The 18836-nt window shown below is 55.9% G+C and overlaps 1 protein-coding gene across 4 annotated transcripts in view; it reads right to left on the reverse strand.

Moving 5' to 3' along the window:
• Window positions 1-729: 729 nt before the first annotated feature.
• Window positions 730-18836, reverse strand: part of CACNG3 (calcium voltage-gated channel auxiliary subunit gamma 3) — a 31416-nt gene continuing 13309 nt past the window's right edge. For 2 of the 4 annotated variants that reach the window (XM_050317166.1, XM_050317165.1), the window contains 3 exons: window positions 9306-9389; window positions 6767-6907; window positions 4195-5666 (listed from right to left, as the gene is read on the reverse strand). In XM_050317166.1, the coding sequence (XP_050173123.1) occupies window positions 5155-5666; window positions 6767-6907; window positions 9306-9389 (737 nt within the window). In that variant the 3' untranslated portion in view covers window positions 4195-5154. Of the gene's footprint in view, window positions 2527-4194; window positions 5667-6766; window positions 6908-9305; window positions 9390-18836 lie in introns of those variants that run through there. The other 2 variants (XR_007629166.1, XM_050317167.1) reach the window with 2 other exon arrangements.

An 18836-nucleotide genomic window follows, 5' to 3' on the forward strand; every position in this document is an offset into this window, starting at 1 on the left:
ACGAGTGAGAGCCCTGCAAGCACCTCCGGCAGCCTCGCTCGTGCAGCAGGTCCCGTGGGAATGGGGGTTTGTCACCTGTGAGTTGTCTGTGTGGCTTCTCCAGTGACACTCCGAGCTGAGGGCAGAGCTGGCAGAGCTCAGGGTCTGCGTGGGCCCCCCCACAGTGCTGTGCCCTGGGGCAGCACAGGGTGATGCTGATCCCAGCCCCGGGGATGATGCCCGTGTGGCTCCCACGCGGGCCGGCCCTGCGGCACCGAGCGCGTGCCGTGCTGGCAGCACCTGCTCTCGGTGCACATCCTGCAGCAACCGGCCCTGGCACAGCCCCTGGCTCTGCCCACAGGCACAGGGTCTGGCTCCAGCTCCAGTGGGGCATGTGGTCAGCCCCACACAGGGCCTTGGTTTGCTTTAAACCTGCCCTGCCCGCCCCACAGGCACCAGGATCACACATAGGAAACCAACTGAGCGCTCCCACTGCTCTGTCTTTTATTCCTTCACTTTTTTTGCCCCTTTTCTCTCTTCAAATCTTCCTTTGAAACCAAAACTTCCTGCAGTTTGAAATGGACAATAAGGCCGCTCCGGCAGCTGCAGCCCAAGAGCTTCAGCTCTTGGCAGGAGGATCAGAACTACAAAACTATTTCTTTGAGGCAAATTATGCATTCATCCAGCTCATTTGAAACAAAATATGATTTGCAATTTAACTTTCCATAATGAGCTCCTGCTATTATACCGTTTCCATAATGGCTGGTTTCATTGGAACAGATTGTTGGTGCACATGGTTTACAAAACATTTTCAATGCAAGCCCCGTTTTTTCTTATTTTAAATAGCAACAGCTGCTAAGCATGATAATTATTGTATTTCATCAAAATAAACTTACCGAGTTGCTTCTTGATGCCACTCATCGCAGTTTTCCAGCGGACCTGCAGGTTATTAAAGAAGCTGAAACTTTAATTCAGCAAAGTGAGAGCAGTAGCACAGCAGGGACACCTTCCACTAGCCCAGGTTGCTCCAAGCCCTGTTCAGCCTGGCCTTGGACACTTGCAGGGATGGGGCAGCCACAGCTTCTCTGGGCAACCTGTGCCAGGGCCTCCCCACCCTCACAGGGGAGAATTATTTCCTAATATTCCATCTAAACCTACTCTCTGACAGTTTGAAGCCTTTCCCTCTCCTCTTGTCACTACATGCTCTTGTAAAAAGTTCCTCTCCATCTTTCTTGCAGGCTCCCTTCAGGTACTGGAAGGCCAGGAGCAAACAATTAGAACCTGCAGTGATTAATTGCTAATTGCACTTACCTGCATCACTGTTTCCCAGGGCACCCCTTGGAGCTCCCCCAGCTCTGGATCAGCCCCAGAGCTGCAGCCACGGCCACAGAGCACCGGTCCCCCTTCCCCAAACACGCCCAGCTCCTGCTGACCTTCTCCAGCACCAGCTCAGGGTCAAGGAGGATTTTCTCCTCTAGTGACTGCCTGGAGGTACTGGCAGAGGGACTGGAGTTTATTAGCAAAGAGCAGGGGAAGGTCTTACATGTTGAAGATTTTCTGGGGGGCTCTTGAGAGCTGGGTCGGTCAGAGATTTATGGGTGTGCAAGCAGTCGTGGCAGAGGATAACGATGCTGGAGAAGCTATTCCAGCCCCAAGTGAAAGGCTGCCCTTTACAGCACCTCAGCGTTTGGATTTAGATGACATATAGTAATGGCACCTCAGAAGCCATTACTGTCCATCAAGTAAATAATAAACACGAGATATAAACGACTTGGCCTTACCCAGGCTCTCACAAACTATGGCAAACTCTAAAAACCCCCAGAAAATGAAAGCCAGAAAGGACAAAGGACAAGGGATGATGTCGAGGAAGGAACAGCCAAAGGTCTGCAGGAATAGGGACTGGGGAGCTTCCTTTGCAGCAAACCATGGTGAGGGCTGCGTGCTTGTCCTGATGTGGAATTAGGGGAGGAAGGGTGAAAAGCAGAGCTCTGAGCTGCAGCCAGGACCCAGTTGCCACCTCCCCTCGGTGGGCTCTGTGCCAGTGCCAGCTCCTGCGGGCTGACAGCGCCTCACCGCCAGGCTTGTCATCACAGCCCCAACACAGCAATCAAACCCTCCCTTGGGAGGCAGGCGGGGAAGGCAGCCCACAGCGCCCAGCAAACCAACGCCCCAGGCAGGACTGGCAGCCATCCCCCCTTCCCACAGCTAGAGCTGGGTCCCTCTGTGTCTGCAGGGCTGGACCTGGCCCTCCAGGGGCAGCCCCCAGTCGTGTGTCCCCTCCATGCCCACTCCTGTGTCACCCCTGGTGAGCTGTGAGTGACCCACGGTGGCGACCACTGCTGTACCTGGCACTGGCACACAGACACCGACCTCAGCAGGCACGTTGGCCGTGGTGCCAGTTGGGATGGATGGTCCCAGTTCCTCCTGTCTGTGGGATCATTCCACGGGCAAAGACCGAATCACCCAAAGTCTTCTTCTCTGGCCAGAAGAGCCCCCACGCTCCTGTTGGTTTTGCAGTGTTTACAGTGCTCCCACGATGATCTAACGCTGCACAAAGCCATTGTAGGATAAATATAGAGCACTGCAGCACCATAAATCAGCCTGCTCCGGAGCAAGGGGAGGATCGGGCTGGCCGGTGGGATGTGGGTCTGCTGGCACTCCCTGAAGGTGTATCTGCCCGTGACACCTGGCCCCTGTGTCACCTCCTGGGCTGTCCTGCCCATGATGGAGGTGACTCCAGGCACTGCCGTGGGGCTCCCTGCCCAGCCTGCCCTCGCCGGTGGGACGGTGCTGGCAGCCCCACGCAGACGATGGGCTATCATAGTGTTTATCGAGGTCTGGCGGAAAGAAAACAAGGTAATGGGGCATTTGCTGATTCAATTCGTTGAATTTGAACAAATCTTTTTAATCTTCCTCCCCCGAGGATTGGAAAGGTCAGGAAATAGGCAGAATGTGCACTTTCAGGTATTGAAATTAAACTTGTTAAGAAATCCATATTGATTTGCACTTCTCCGAGAAATATTGAAGCCTCCAGATTTAGCCTGGGTATTGATTTTCTCTTCCAGGGGAAAGACATGGGCACAAAGGAAAGATATTACACGTGGCAGTAAACACCTTCAATCACCGCCCGCCCTGCCTCCATAAACAAACCGGAGAGTGCTGGCACTGCACACACATCTCCCTGCCCACAGGGCCTCACACCCTGCCTGGGGACGGGGTCAGTGCCCCACACCTCTCACGGTTTAGCTTTGGGTCAGCCCCAATCAAAAGTAACTGGCTGGGCAGTTTGAGAGGGCCAGTGCAGGTCCCTCCCAGCTGGACCATTCCACTCCATCCTATTCCATGTTTTGTGCTTCCAGCCCTTTCACTACTTTGTTTTTAAATATTTCCCTAAGATCTGGGTGCTGCTCTTCCTCGATTGTTTTTAACACATGCAATCAGCAACTACAGGGAATTAAGAGGCCTAATTATCATCTGAATCAGCCTTCTCAGAACAACCCCCTTCCAAATAACAGCAGATAAGGGGGAGGCAGATGAAACTCTTCCCTGTAGGGTGGGCAGGCCCTGGCACAGGTTGCCCAGAGAAGCTGTGGCTGCCCCATTCCTGCAAGTGTCCAAGGCCGGGTTGGACAGAGCTTGGAGCAACCTGGGCTAGGGGAAGGTGTCCCTGCCCATGGCAAGGGGTGGCACTGGATGGGCTTTAATGTCCTGCCTGGGGCCATTTGCAGAGCTCCAGGAGGGATTTCACTCCAGCAGAGCTCCTGTGCCAGGTTTCCCACAGTGACCTGACCGTTATTTCCAGAAAGAATTAGGATGTGCCCCCTGACCAGCCACACTCTGACTTTGGGTGGGAGACCCAGGGCAAGTCTGCTCAAAGAAACACACACCAGGCACAGATGTTTCCCTTCTACAGAGAGCAGAGTAAACGAGAGCCTCGCTGCCCCCAGATCAGCCCTGGGGACCCTGTGGGAATCCATCACTTCTGTCCGAACATTAAATAAGATTTCAATTAAGTGACACATCATCACAGACCAGCTGCTTCAAAACTGCCTCCATTTAGATGAGCTCTGCTCCAGCGGGAGAGTTTAAAGCCAAACCTCCACCTGCTCACATGTGCCCTGGCATTCCCAGACTGACCTCCCTCCTCCCTGCCAGCCACGGCGCAGTTCTCTGGTGCCCACAGCAGGGTCAGCGTGACCTATTCAGCCAAGGATCTTGCCAAACTGGACGGTTTTATTGTTGTTTTTCTCATGGATCTCCCAGCCATTAGGGAATCACACCCCATCCGCTCGCCTGCGGCCGGCCCAGCTGCTCCCGCAGCACCACGATCACACAGTGCCTCCTTGGCTGTGCCCAGACAGTCATCTCTGACTGCTGTGTATCAACTGTAGGGAATTAATTCATTTTCTTGCAACATTAGAGGTGAATTAAACGCTGGATACTCGCTACCAGTCACTGGAGGAATTCTGCTCCTGAGTCCTTTCATGGGAAGGAAGGAAGGCAGGAAGGAAGAAAGGAAGGCAGGAAAGCAGGAAGGCAGGAAGGAAGGAAGGAAGGAAGGCAGGAAGGAAAAAAGCCCTTTTGAGACCACAGAAAATTGCAAAAGGATGTTTCTTCCAACCCGACATGACAAAATTGAATTCCAAGCTATTTAATGCATGCACGAAACGCCACAGAGGAACCCAGCCCGAGCACTCTGTCCAGCACGACAGGGAAAGGGGTTTGGAACACGAGCATCGCTCCGGCACCAACTCAGTGCTTCCAGCTCCGGACTTCCAGGCGATTCCACTTAAATGTAACTACCGGGTTAAGGGTTCTCACGGACAGGGCTATCGCCAGCATTTCCATGGACACACAGCTACGGGAACACGGCGGGTATGATCACACGAACGATGGAGACCTCGGGAAGCCGCTGTCCCAGGGGGGTTGGAGCCCCACTCAGTCCGCAGGGCGCCAGGGCCAGGGTCCCAGCACGGCCCTGTCCCCTCCCCACCGGGGGTCCTGTCCCCCCGTGGCCGCAGCCGCCTGGCCTGGCTGGTGGCATTTCAGGAGTGAAAAACCAGCCCCGCAGGCGGGGGCTTGGGGAGCCTCTGGGTTTGTCCTTAAAAACGGGGTTTCACGGGTTACACCATCACAAGGGTGATGCCATGCAGCCTGCCCACGGCCCTGCCCGCCTCAGACCGGCGTGGTTCGTCTGTTGGCCGGGTTGTTGTGCAAAGACTCCTTGAACTCTTTGGGGATGGAGTTATGGACCTGTAAAAAACCGTGGTCCCGCTCCGAGTTAAGCAGCGTCCCCATGGTGACCTTGGAGGGATCCCTGGAGAGGGTGAACATGGAGATGTCGGTGGAGGGGATGGTGCTGAACCCCTTGCTGATGGGTGACATGTCCCGGGAGCGGGGCTCGGTGGAGCGGGAGCTGGACCGCCGGCGGAAGCGGTACCTGTAGGGGGGGAGGCGGGTGAAGGCCGACTTCTTCAGCAGCTCTGAGTGGGACCTGGCGCGGATCTGGCGGTGCTTCTCGATGTACATGTGCACGGCAATCACCCCCACCATCTCAGCGATGATGAAGGACAGGGCTCCGAAGTAGAAGGACCAGCCGTAGGAGTAGCTCTTCTTGGAGTCGCTCTGGCCCGGGTCCCCCGCGTTGGCTGAGATGTAGACGATGATCCCGATGATGTTGCTGAGACCTGCAGGGGAGGATGAGGGACAGGCGCTCACCTGAGTGACAGGAGCAGGATGGGCGAATGTGTCCCTATGGGGCACCAACACCTCTGCCAGCACACTGGGGCCAAACCCCCTCACAGAGCTCTGCTATCCCAGTGTATCTATATACATGGAGTATATCTGGATATTCTTGGATATTGGGAGGTGGGAAGGAAAAACCACTATTTTGTTTAGAAAAGGGGAATTTCAAGAGCTGGTTGTGCTTTGCTTTGCTGAGCAATGAACCCCAGGAGCCCGATCTGCGGCCAGAGCAGAGACAACCCGAGGGGCACAGAGGGATCCCTCCAGTACAAACCCCAGCTTGCGATGGCCCATGGGAGCACATGGGAAGCTGGAATGGCTCCATGTCTTTCCATTTCTGCTGGAGCCTGGAGGCTTTATTTGAGATGGGGGCACTCTGTGCCCTGCCAGCAGCCAGCGGGGCTGTGCCGCAGGGCTGGGGAGTGGCTGGTGCATTCCCGGATTTACTTAATGAATCGATTATGTTCTCTCTGCTGTTTTCTCATCTGCATCAGCAGCTCCTGCCAGCCAAGGAGGGAGAGTCATTTGTCTCTTTGTGGGGAGAAGAAAAACACAAAATAGAGCAGTTCCTTGAGACAAAGACATTGTCACACGATAATCAGGGGAAGCGCTGGGGAACAGCACAATGAGTAATCCAGCAGGAACGGCCCCTCCAGAGAGTGATTTCCATGGAGGACTGCGGCAGCCCCTCTGCCTGGTCCTGCTGCTGCCAGCACAGTGCCCGCTGACTGACAGGGCCCCCCAGGACCTGTCTGGGGCCAGGTAACCCCCAGTGGGACAGCTGCACTCTGGGAACCCTTCCCAGGCTGCAGCACCTGCACGGATCCTGCTCGGACACAGCAGGGTGGACGCTTGAAGTGCTGCCCAGCACAGTGACCAAGGCCAGAGACCCCTGACAGTTCATCCCTGGGACAGGCATTTTCCCACTTGGATGGGACAGCTCACAGACCCCAGAACCTGTGCTGACAGCCTGGGAGGAGCCACACCCCATCTGTCACCCCTGTCCCCCCAGGCTGGAAGGGCCGCCCCAGGGAGCTCCCACCTGCAGAGACGAAGAAGATGCCGGCGCTGAGGATGACGTTGTGTTTGCTCTTGTAGAACTCGCTGGCGGCCACGCACAGACCCCCGAAGAACAGCAGCCCCACACTGAGGATGGGGAAGATGCTGGACGCTCTCACCGCACCTGTGGGACAGGGAGTGGGGCAGGATCAGCCCTGGCATCGCTGCCGGCACCCCCCACCAACACCTGCACCCGGGAGGGAGCAGTGCAAGGGCACGTTTGGTGCTGCCAGCAGAGGTGGGGAGACCCAGCACGGGTCCCCACTATGCATCCTCTGCTTGGCATGGAATCCTGGAATGGTTGGGTTGGCAGGGACTTTAGAAATCATCCCATTCCACCCCCTGCCATGGGCAGGGACACCTTCCACTAGCCCAGGCTGCTCCAAGCCCCATCTAACCTGGCCTTGGACACTCCCAGGGATGGAGCAGCCACAGCTTCTCTGGGCAACCTGTGCCAGGGCCTGCCAACCCTCACAGGGGAGAATTTCTTCCCAGTATCTCTATTGTCACTGAGCTGCTCCAGATCCCAACAGCAGCCCTGCAGACCCTGTGATTCCAGCCACAAGAACAGCTTAATCCCTGAATTTCTTTTCCCCCCACCTCCTAGGCTATTTTTTCCAGCCTTGTCACACACTCAGCACCAGCAATTTACCTTCCCATTACCAAACACACCACCCACAGGTTTTAGCTGTGGATGTGCCTCTGGAGTCTGGGATGGCAGAAACCACATGGATCTCACCAGGCTGGGGAGGAACTGCCAACCACAGAGTCAGGAACCTTTCCCGTAGGGCCCAAACTATCACAGCTGCTTTGAAAGCCAAAATTTGCAAACTAATACAGCTCAAGTTCAACAAAAAGTAATTTTCTGGTGTAGAGGAGGAACATTTTGAAAATGAACAGAGAGCCCAGGCCCTGGAGCCCAGCATGATGCCGTGACCCTGGCACTGGGCTCCATCCCACAGGATCAGCTCTGGCAGAGCCAGTCTCTGCGTGCTGGGGAGTCACTGACCAGGCACTACACCAAGAAGGGTCTTTCCTGAATGGATCAGCTTCCAAAATGACAGTAGAGAGTAATGAATACAGCAAATCACTACCTGCTGCACCAAAAATACACTGTGTCTTGGCTTGGGCTCTCATCCCTTGATTAGGGCTGTTATTAAAGCACAGAAATGCAGAGAGGCCCCATTAAAATGCCACTCTGGGGGCTTTAAAATAGACTTTTTACTTTAAATGTGGGAGGGGGTGGGAGAACTTCAATGCTAATCTCCTAAAACTGCAAACCTGTTCCATTAAAACCCCTCCCCTCTCTACTGGGTGAGCAGAGCTGTAGAAATTGGGGAGTTCAGAGCAACATCTGGTTGAACAGCAGCTGGGTCAGGTGGGGGATCGGGGCTGGGCACTGGGCAACGGGCACAGGGCCCTTCTCCTGGGACTCCTCCCACCCCCAAGGGCTCAGAGAGTGCCCAGGCTGCCACCACCTCCAAAACTGCCCCCTGTCCTTGTTTGGACACACAGGTGCTGGAATGAACCCCCAGCTGGGCAGGCTCCACAGCCTGTCACACACGGGTGCGGCTGCTGATGGGCTGGGCAGTCCTTGCCCGTGTGGCTTTGCATGCTGGGCTCTGCCATTTGTGCCCAGGCTCTCACCAGGTGCCCCAGGGCATTCACACCCCTGTCTGCAGAGCACTGAAGGGACTGTGCCCCTTCCCTGGGGGGACAATCTCACCCAGCCTCAGGGCTCCCCATGATTTCCCCTGAAAGGGAAATTTAGGTTCAATATAAGGAAGAAACCCTTCCCTGTGAGGGTGGGCAGGCCCTGGCACAGGTTGCCCAGAGAAGCTGTGGCTGCCCCATCCCTGCAAGTGTCCAAGGCCAGGTTGGATGGGGCTTGGAGCAACCTGGGCTGGTGGGAGGTGTCCCTGCCCATGGCAGGGGGTGGGACTGGGTAATATTCAAATACTAAGGTCCCTTCCAACCCAGGCCATTCCAGGATTCTATGACTCTGTGTGGTTCTGCCCTGAGGGTTTGCTGGCCCCAGAGACAGGAGAACCTGCTTTTCCCAGGAGAGCTGCCAGTTTGATTTCCCTCTGTCTCCCTGCACTTGGCTGCCACTGCAGAGCACGTGGCAGACGCTCATTGTGCTCTCCCAGCAGATCCAGCCTGGCTGGAGACTCTGGGAACAGGGACACCAGCACAAACAGGGCATGAACATGAACCCCTGTAGTGCTGCACCACAGACACACGGGGTCCCAGTCCCCTCTGGGGGCACCCCAAGAAGCTCAGGCTGTGCAGCAGCTCCTGGGACTGGCCATGGGGACAGGGGGTGCCAGACAAATGTGCCATTGCCACGAGGACTGCGGTGGGACGTGGCTACCAGGGTAACCTGGAGGGTCACTGCTGCTGCACGGGGAGCCAGGTGGGGGGGACCTGCTGGGTGAGGCTGGGGGACAGGGAGGGGGGTGCCCTGCAGAGGGGTTTAGGGGGTGCCCAGGGAATGTGCACCATGGGGAAGCAGAACTCACGGAGGAGATACTCAGCGGTGTCTTGCTCGTAGTCTGCATCCTCGGGGAAGTGGTCGATTTTCTTGCACACTCCTCGGAAGGTTCCTGGGAACACACAAGCCAGAAAACACTCAGACCTCCCTGCTCTGGCTGGAGCGCTGCAGGATGTGCAGCAGCCCAGGGGCCTGGATGTTTTACGTGGGGAAACTGAGGCACAGTATGGGACTCCTCTGGAGGTGCAGGGTGAGGTGAGAGGAACTGCAGCATCTCCCTGGAGGAAGAGGAGCCCCCTCGTCACAGTGGTGCTGGAGCACGTGGTCAGGTCGTGCTGGCTCTGTCCCCTCTCCCATGGGAGCAGGAAGGACGTGTCCCCAGGGGACAGGCTCCAGGCAGGAGAAGCCCACCCTCACAGTGTCCTGCACGCTCCCGGGCTGCACTCGAGGGAGCTGAGCGTCGTGACAGGCATCAATTAAAGCTTGGAGATGAAGCTCTGGAGGAGGCAAGCTGTCATCCAGAGGGAGACACGGCATCCGAGGGAGAACCGCCTGCTCCCGTTGCTTTGGGAACTCTGGGAGAAGGGGATGCACTGAGCGCAGCGAGGACACCAGCTGCACGGCACAGCCCCCAGCCTCCTCTTCCTCGCAGCTTTCGGTGTCCACCCACCTTCTGCTGGCACCCAGAGCCAGCAGGCTCTGCCCCCTCTGCCAGAGTCACCCCCACGTGTCCCTTTGCTCTCCAGCCATCGGGCACTGCCAGAGTGGGGCTGCACCAACTGAGCCCTGCTCTGAGTGGGCACGGCCAGGGCAACGTGCCCGAGCGCCCAGGGGGAGGGGGTGGGCAGGGGGGCAGCCCCAGCTCCACTGCCACTATCTCACGCTCTGACATTTATTTTGGCTCCTTTATTCCCTCTGTTCATCAACCGATGCTCGTTGCCATGGCAATGCTGAGCCACCTGACACACAACTTCAGCCTCCAAACACACACCACAACAAGGCTGAAATCCCAAAAAGCCCCCTCTGACCTCCAAAATGCTCCCTGAGGATGGAGTCCTGCCTCAGGGAGCTGTGGCTGGAAACGGCTCCAGGGATGGATGAAGCAGCTGCTCAGGGTCCTGGTTGGGGACTGAGCCCACCAGGCAGTTGGGCTACATGGCACATCCTCAGCCATCAGCTCCCTGTCCCCTGGTGATGGCAGATGAAACTGCAGGTATTCCTCTCCCAGCTTTATCGCTGGGCCTGGGTTACAGCAGCAATACCACATCATGGGCAGGAAAGAAGTGAGTTTTGTCCAGGTCCTCAGCTTCTGGAGTCTCCTGCTCTGCCCACACTCCCTTAGCAAGAACTTGAGGCAGCAGTGATGCCAGATTACCTGTTCCTGGATCACTGCTCCTAGCTGCCCCTGACCCCTGCCAGATCCAAGGCCACAGCTGTGGGCTTGGGCAGAGGATGCCCTGCTCCAGTGCTGGCCAGAGCAGGACTCACTGGGATGCTGTCCCACCGGGATGTGGCCTGGCTCAGGTCCAGCCACTTGCTCTGGGCACTTGCAGCCTCAGCCCCTGCTGACGCCTCTCCTGGGCACACGTCGCCCGCACCGGGTGTGGATCCAGCGTGGGCACAGCCCTGGGCACGGCTCGTGCTGCTCCGGGCGCTGCTGCCTCCACCCAGCCACCCTCCCCATGCTGACAGCTCCTCTCCCAGCTGGGACCCCACCAGCCTGGTGGTTCCAGCACATCCCAACCTGCTCCCGAGTCCTTCCCCAGGCGCTGGCCGTGCCTGTGCCGCAGCTCCACGCTGTGAGCGTCAATCACACCCGGGTCGGTTCACCTGCGGCCGGGCGAGCGCCAGTGCAGGCAGCGCTGCCACCGGGACTCACTCCCTGCTCGGCTGTCTCGGTGGTGGATCTGGCTAATTTCCTCTCCCTATTAGTGTGAATCCTGATTAGCCAGCTTGGCTGATCGCCACCCTTCCCTGCCAGAGCCCGGCCCGGCAGCAGCCGGCTCTGCTCAGAGCTGGGCAGGGGGGCTGTGCAGGGAGCCCCCACCAGCTGGCACTCACTCCCCTCCCTGCCCTGGCACCGGGCAGCACTGAGGAACTACACCTGCCCTCCCATCTTCCAGCTGGGTTCTGCTCCAGAACCCCCGGGTGCATCCAGCAGGGTGACAAGCTCGGCTTCCCCAGGCAAGGACACGCACTGGGCTCCCCCAGACCCACAGACAGGCTGGGATGGTGCCTGGCCAACAGGCACCAGCAAGGAGACATAAGAACAATGTTCTGAATCAGCTGGAGATGTGCCAGCTCCAAAGCCTGCAACAAAATCCTTTGCCATATTCCACAGCTCTTCCATTTCACATCCCTCCTTTCTTTTCTGGAAAAGCATCTGCAGTTGCACAACCCACCACTGCCTCAGTGCTCTCCTGTGGCCAACATGGACACACTGACAGTGAGAAATGCTGCTGCCATGTCCAGGGAGAGAGGCACAGCCCTCGAGGTGGCACTTTGAGCCTGACCAAGTCAGCGAACAGCAACATCACCAGTGTAAGTGCCTGGGTGAGCCAGGCAGAGCGGGTGGGAAGAGGAGCACTGGGGATGAGCTGTGCTCTTCACCCCCAAGACACTCATGGTGGCACAGGGACAAGTGTGTTCTTCAAACACTGGCTGTGTGCTGTGGCACTGCACTGCCTGCTCAGGCTAAATTACAACCTCCACCACGAAGCCAGAGCACCTCCCGACCCTCCTGCAGCATCTTCCCCACCGACCACCAAGCTGCTCCATAAAGGGGAGCAGCTGGAAGAGCTTGGTCAGGAACTGAGACTACCAAGCCCCAGCTAGGCCCTCCTGCATCGTGGGGTGACAGGGGTACCTGGTCATGGCAGGGTTACTGTGAGCAACCCCACCTCTACCACCAGGTGGGTGCCACCTCTCTCCTCAGCCTTCACAGCTCCTGCATACCCCTGGCCAGGAGCAGAGCACATCCACCCACACTCTGTCCCACCTTCACCCAGCTGCAGGTCAAACTCTCCATGCAATGGTCTCACTTTAACCCAGGGGTGCCCTGAGAATCTGCAGGCATGGCAGGGGAGCCCTCTCCAGCTGGGAAATCTTCTAGGGCATGTTGTACGTGTCAGCAGTGGGACCGTGGGCTGTGTGGTACCTGCAGCACGTGCCTGCCCAGCAGCTCCAGGCTCCCTGCAGCGAGCCCTGTCTTCAGGAAGCGATGGACTCGTACAGCACACTCTGCAGCCGCTGGTTTGTGCGGGATCCCTTCCCTTCCTTCCCCTCACACGGGGCCGTTTGCATCCCGTGCTCTGCGTAACCCTTCGAGCCCTTCCGTGGCCCCAGCTGGAGCCCCACCAACTGCACGTTGGATAATGTGAGTGGTGGCTGCCCCTGGAGCCCCCCTCCCCCGGGGTAGGGCTTTGTGGTTCTCCTGCTCTGCTCGCTCGAGTTCCGCTGCGCGCGGAGCTCCCGGCACCGCGGTTATCGGCGCACGCAGAGGCAATTAATTGATTTGATCTCAGGTCGTTTTCCTCTCACAGCCCTGTTCCCCAGAGGGGGCTGGGGGGAACGGGGAGGGGGTTGCAAAGGAAGCACGATGGTGTAAATATGACCAAGAATATCGATCCCAGCCCGGCGAGCCAGAAGACTAAAGAGCTCCAGTTATGGTGTTAAAATCTCATTACTTTTCATCCACTGGAACAGTTTTCCAGGGACCATTCTGGGTGTTACTACCGTGTGCAAAGGAAGACTCAGGCTGGGGAGGATGAGCTACAACCACTTTTAAATGAGAACAAAATTCCTTGCTCCCCTAATTCTGGCTCAGCCAGGAGGACTCAAGGTCACATTCTAGCCCTCAGCTCTCCACTCCTCCTGATAAATCCAAGTGAGTTATCTCCCGAGTTGTGGTTTCCAGTAATGGCCTTCCTAAAGACACCACATTACACCAAATCCATTTGGAGGCAATGGCAGTCACTGTGGTCCAAGTTCTCTGAAGATTATTATTTTGGAGAACCAGAGGTCGGAGCTGAGCTGAGAAGTGCTGGGGCAGGAGCCCGTGGCACATCCCCAGAGATGCTCAGGCTCTGCACTCCCTGAGTAACGAGAGCAAGATACCTAAATATCTCCAAGGAATTAAAACTTCAGGGCTCATCTTTTTTTACCTCCCACCCACCTCCCAGATGCTTGGAGAGATGGAAAGAAATTCATCCGTATTCCTTCCCTTTCCCAGCTCCAGGCTCTGCGAGGAATCCTGAGGCTCTTTGCACAAGGTCCCTGGTGTAAGATTGCAGAGCCAGGGGGTTTTGAGTCTTGGTTAGCCATGGCCAGCACCCAGTGGCCACTGTGAAGGGCTCAGTGGGTGGCACTGAGCAGCTCCTGTCCCCCAGGAAGGGCTGTGGGGGTCCAAGGAACCCCCACAGCACCTCGTTTGCCTCCTGCATTGCCAAATTTTCAACACAGCCCAATTTCAAAGACAAACAGCAGCTTAGAAAAGCATCAGGGAAAGATGGTGGGATGGCTGCAGACCCGACCCACAGCTCAGAGCAACACAGCCGGAATTGCTGCTGGAGCCAAAGACAAGAGGTGCTACCCCAGGGCAGGGAATACTCAGAGAGCCAGGTGAGGGACCTGTCCTTGCCATCATCTGTGACTCCTCAGACTGTTACTGTCACTGTCACCTGCCTCCTCACACAAGCATCTGCTGGCCTCAACTCTCCTGGAGAGTGGCTGAATTCAGGCAAACCCTGTGTTTTCGTTCAACAAAAGCCCCCAGCTCTGCACCACTCTCCAGCCAGGATCTCCCCATGTCGGGAGGGGTGCTGGGCTCCCCAGCACCTGGCAGTGGGAGGAATCCTCCCCCTCAGGACTGAGCTGTCCTGTGGCACATCCCCATCGCCCCACCCCAGCTTCCCACCGCGGCACCGGCGTAATCTGGCTCCGTCTCCACTTCACACCCTCTCCCCCTCTCTGCGGTGGTGGTTTGTGGCTGAGCAGAGGCACCTACACAGATATGCCTGTTCTGAAGGACTTTTTTCCTGGTTTTGTAAAAAAAAAAAAAAACCAAAAAAAACACCAGTGGAAAAACCCCGAGTGAGCTGAAAGGAGCACAGGAGCGAGGAGGTGGCAGAGGGGGCTTGGCGGGACTGGCGGACGCCAAGGCCGGAGCGAGCACACACCCGAACACCCCCGGGGGGAGCACCGGGACCCCCTGCACCCCCACAGCTCAATGCATGGGGAGCAGCAAATGCCCATGCCGGGCATCCCCACGGTGTCCCCCCCTGGCACTCACACCAGGGGCGGGCTGGGAGCTCCTGCCAGCTCCAGCCTGCCAGGTGCCAGCGATCGGCGCGTGGCACAGGGACTTCACTCCCTCAGTGGTGCTAAAAGGGAAAAAAAAAATAAAAAAAAAAAAATCTACATTTTGACAGTGACTCATCATCTCCCATTCTGGGATCTGTGGGGTTGGTGCAACCTACACAAGGCAGTTCAGAAAAGCAAAACAATTCTGAATAATAGAGGAGGAAAAAAAAGTTTGCAGCTGATGGGTAATTTCCAGCCCTCCACTCCAAGGGTTTAGCTGGGTTTTCTCATTAGAAAAGTAATCAGGTAATGCTCTGGAGCTGCTTCCAGGGGCTCCCCCCGTGCTTCCTTCTCTCCATCCTGCCACCTTCCTCTTTCCATCCTTCTACACTGCTGGAGCTCATGGCAGGGAAACACCACGCTCCTGGGAGATGCTGGGATCGGGTAGGAAGGTGCAGGGGGCTGAGGTGAGTGTGGGGGTCCAGGGTAGCCCCTTCCCTGTTGTCCCCTCATGGCACAGTGATGGGTGGCCAGCACACTGCTGTCCCCTGTGTGGCACAGTGATGGCAATGGCAGCAGCTGCTGATGCAGGGAGCCCTCGCATCGTGCTGGGGAGGAGAGCACTCATCAGCATGTCTAAGGAAATCATTTCATGTTTCATCTTTAACAGTGAATAAACATTGATTTTTATTTTAAAAAGTAATTGACATTCCTATGAGAGTGCAATGAGCACTGGAGCAGCCAGAATCAGCGTAAAGAAGCCATGTGCTAGAAATTAATGAGCTTCACTGATTAAGTTTATCTGTTTAAATTAATACAATTCTAGCAATTAAAAAAAATAATGATCTTTCGTTTGTTTGCCTGCTTGGAGATGCTGATGGTAAGAGATGGGGCAGAGCAGGAGCCCTGGCCCCAGCTGAGCATCCCAGTGCCTGAGGCATCAGGACCTCTGTCCGTGCAGCCAGAGCAGGATCCCCCTCTTCCTTGTTTAATGAACATTTTAGATTCACTTGGGTTAACTGATGAGCTTCTGGGAAGGGTTTGCCTTCCAGCCTCCTCTTTGGCTGTTGGTAATATGGACAGCCAGCTCAACTCTGGAGATTCCTGGACCACACAGCTTTTTGCTGACAGGACTTGGGGAAAGTGGATCCATCCTGCACCGTGAGAGCTTGTGCCTCCTTGGGAAAGGGGACTGGGGCTCATCCCCATCCTCTGCTGCCCACCACTCCTGAGAACTGGCTAGAGCTGGCAGAAGCTCACAGTCCACCACTGGTGTGAGCATCTGGTCTCTAAGATCCCTTCCAATCCAAACCATTCTGTGATTCCATGATTCACTGCCCCAGCCACTGGCTGGATAATTAACAGAAGGATCCAGACTCACTCGTTTGCAGGAGTAAGTTTGACCCTCATGGTGTTTCATGACCAGAACACTGAAAACTGATGATAAAAAACTGCCTAGATGGGACCAGAGGGAAAAACAAGAGTCAAGAGTGTAAAACCTGAGATACTCTGGTTAAACAAGCTGCCAGTAATTCAGACCAAGAGAGTGTGTGGAAGGGGGTGCTCCGATGTCTGCTCACACCCCGAGCTGTGCCAGAGGCCGGATCATCCCCAGGCTGCTTAAGCACCTATTTATACTAAGGAGGAGAGAAGCTGCATTATGATGGGGAGCTGGAGGTTTCACTTCACCAGTATTAAAATGTCCTCTGAATTTCTAAAAACCTATAAATGACAATTTCATAGCTGTGAAGCGTGGCATCCAGCACAGGGGAGTGCTATTTTCGACTCTGTGTTGACAGCTGAAGGGGAATGGATCATAGAATTAAAAACTAGTTGCAGCTCAAGTCCAAGCAATCACGGCTTGATTACGCTTCTTATGGGCACACAGAGGCAAGGCCAAGGCACCAGCACAGACTCCTGGTGCTTTGAGAGGTCAATTCACAGAGCAGAAAACAATTATAAGCCAAATCAGTTAGCAGAATGATTTAAGCATAAAAGCACAACTGTGAATAGAGAATGATTTAAGAGTGTTTTGCCCCAAACCCATCACCACGATGGGAGTTTGTATCAGTTTAGAAACTGCCTGGCTAATATGTGAACAGCTATAAAAATAAAAACAGGCCCAACAAAGAGAAGGAAGGAGATATTCATAACTCTGAATATAAATCAGCAGCACAGAATTGTAGAGCACTGATAAAGGCGCAAACAAACAGCAGAGAACCATCAGAAGGTCCTTCCCCAGTGCACCGGGATGAGCAGCAGCAGCAGAAAGGAGCAGTGCCACTGCCCGTCACCAAACAGCGGCACAGCGTTAGTCACAGGCCCCAGGAACGTTCAATAACCCATCCCAACCACAGCATGTCACACCCAGCATGAGCACATCCCGCAGCTCAGGGACACGGGCACGTCCCGCAGCTCAGGGACACACGTGGAAGGAGCCGGCTGAGCAATGAACAGCTGCTGGGAAGGGTGAGGATGGACACGCTCCACTGCCCACCCTGCCCGAGCTCCAGCCCCCAGCTGTGCCACTGCAGCCCTTCGCAGCTCCAGGTGCTGGTACCTGATGGCACAAGTGAGGACTCAAACAAGGGGACAGGCCATGGACACGGAGTGACAGGTCACTGGTTATGGTTGCTCCAAGCCCCATCCAACCCGGCCTTGGACTCTTCCAGGGATGGGGCAGCCCCAGCTCCGGGCAGCCTGTGCCAGGGCCTCCCCACCCTCAACATTCTCTAGCTCAAGATGAAGCAGCTGCTCAAATTTGCGACCAACACTACAGTCCATGCTCGGAAGAGGGTGTTACTCAGGGAGGGCTCGGAGGCAGAGGTTTGGGAGGTGCCAGAGAAGCCCAGCACAGCGAGCCCCTCCATGCCCTCAGCACAGCCTAACCTCAGCCCAGCACTGCGGTTCAAGGGCCGCTAAAAGCAAATCATTCTCCAAAGGAGCCCCACAGTGCAGAATATCAAGACTAAAAATATGTAAATCGTCATGGAAAGCACTGTCAGAGCTGCAGCGAGACGAGCCAGTTGCCAAAAGGCAATTTTGAATTTCCGAGCTCACTGCACGAGGCATTAAAAAGGTCACTATTTCTGAAATAAGGATCTTTACAAATAAACACATTTGCCGAGGCCTCGGTGAGTCATTCCAGAGCGGAGCAGAGAGCATTTCCACCCTAATGCTCCTGACAGGCCGGGAGCAGGGGGATCTTTTCATGTTTACAGTTCATCAATAGTTATTACAGCTGCACAGTCAATCTTTAAAGCACATTTAGCCTGGGAGGAGGCTCGGCAGGTTGTTTTCCCTGAAAAGTGATATTAAATTTATTACATTCTCCCTCTTTTATAGCATTGATTTGAAGGTAAGCATTTGAACTTCAAATATGTGACTGCCGCTCCAGCACCTGCCTTTTTTTAAACATATCTATACTTCTGTCACATCTTCCTGGTATAAATATTTGAAGTTTTCAGTTGATGCGCTAAAAGGGCCTCGATCCATCACAGCCTATTTATTCCAGGGAACGCAGTGGGCATCGTGCTGCTGGTTTGCTGGTGTGGGAGGTGGGTGCTGTCTGCTGCAGGCCCAGGGGATGGTGTGCATGGGGATCCCTGCTCCCCTCCCCGCTGGTGCCAGGCTCACCCCGCTCCAGGCTGGAGGTCCAGGCCAGCCCAGAGCTGCTGCAGGTACCAGGCACATCCAGCACCGCCGGATTTAGCTCGGTGCCTGCCGGGAGGCTGAGCCACCTCCTCACCATCTGCGGGAGGGAAGCGAGCCCCGGGGAGCAGCTCCAACGCCCCAGATGGGGAAAGCGATATCCAGGAGTAGCACCATAGTTTCACTCTTGGCTTTTTTTGGGAGAACAAGAAGGGACTCTCCTTCCAGACAGAGCATCAGGGGAGGACTTTGCTGGTGAACAAGCGAGCAATGCCACCTCACCTTCCCCCTCCAAGAAATAGAAGCTGCCCTCCTGATCTGCCCAGAAATCAGAGCCATTCCCATGGCACAGCACTCGCCCTGCCCTGTGCCTTTGGGAGAGCTCTGCCCTTGGGAACACCTCGACAGCACCAGACTAGCAGCAGGCTCCCTGCCTGGGGATGGGACATCTTGTCCATCACCCATCACTTTGGGATTTTATAGCACCAAGAAACCCTAACAAATGACAACCAGCTGCCCTGCCCTGCTGAAACACTCCCCTGCCCATAGGCAGCCCATGGGACTCCTCTGTCTCCAGCTCTGCTGTTCCTGCCCATGCTGCAGCCCC

This window comes from Myiozetetes cayanensis, unplaced genomic scaffold (assembly GCF_022539395.1).
Source record: "Myiozetetes cayanensis isolate MyiCay16 unplaced genomic scaffold, myiCay2020 scf20-37, whole genome shotgun sequence".
Classification (NCBI taxonomy): domain Eukaryota; kingdom Metazoa; phylum Chordata; class Aves; order Passeriformes; family Tyrannidae; genus Myiozetetes; species Myiozetetes cayanensis.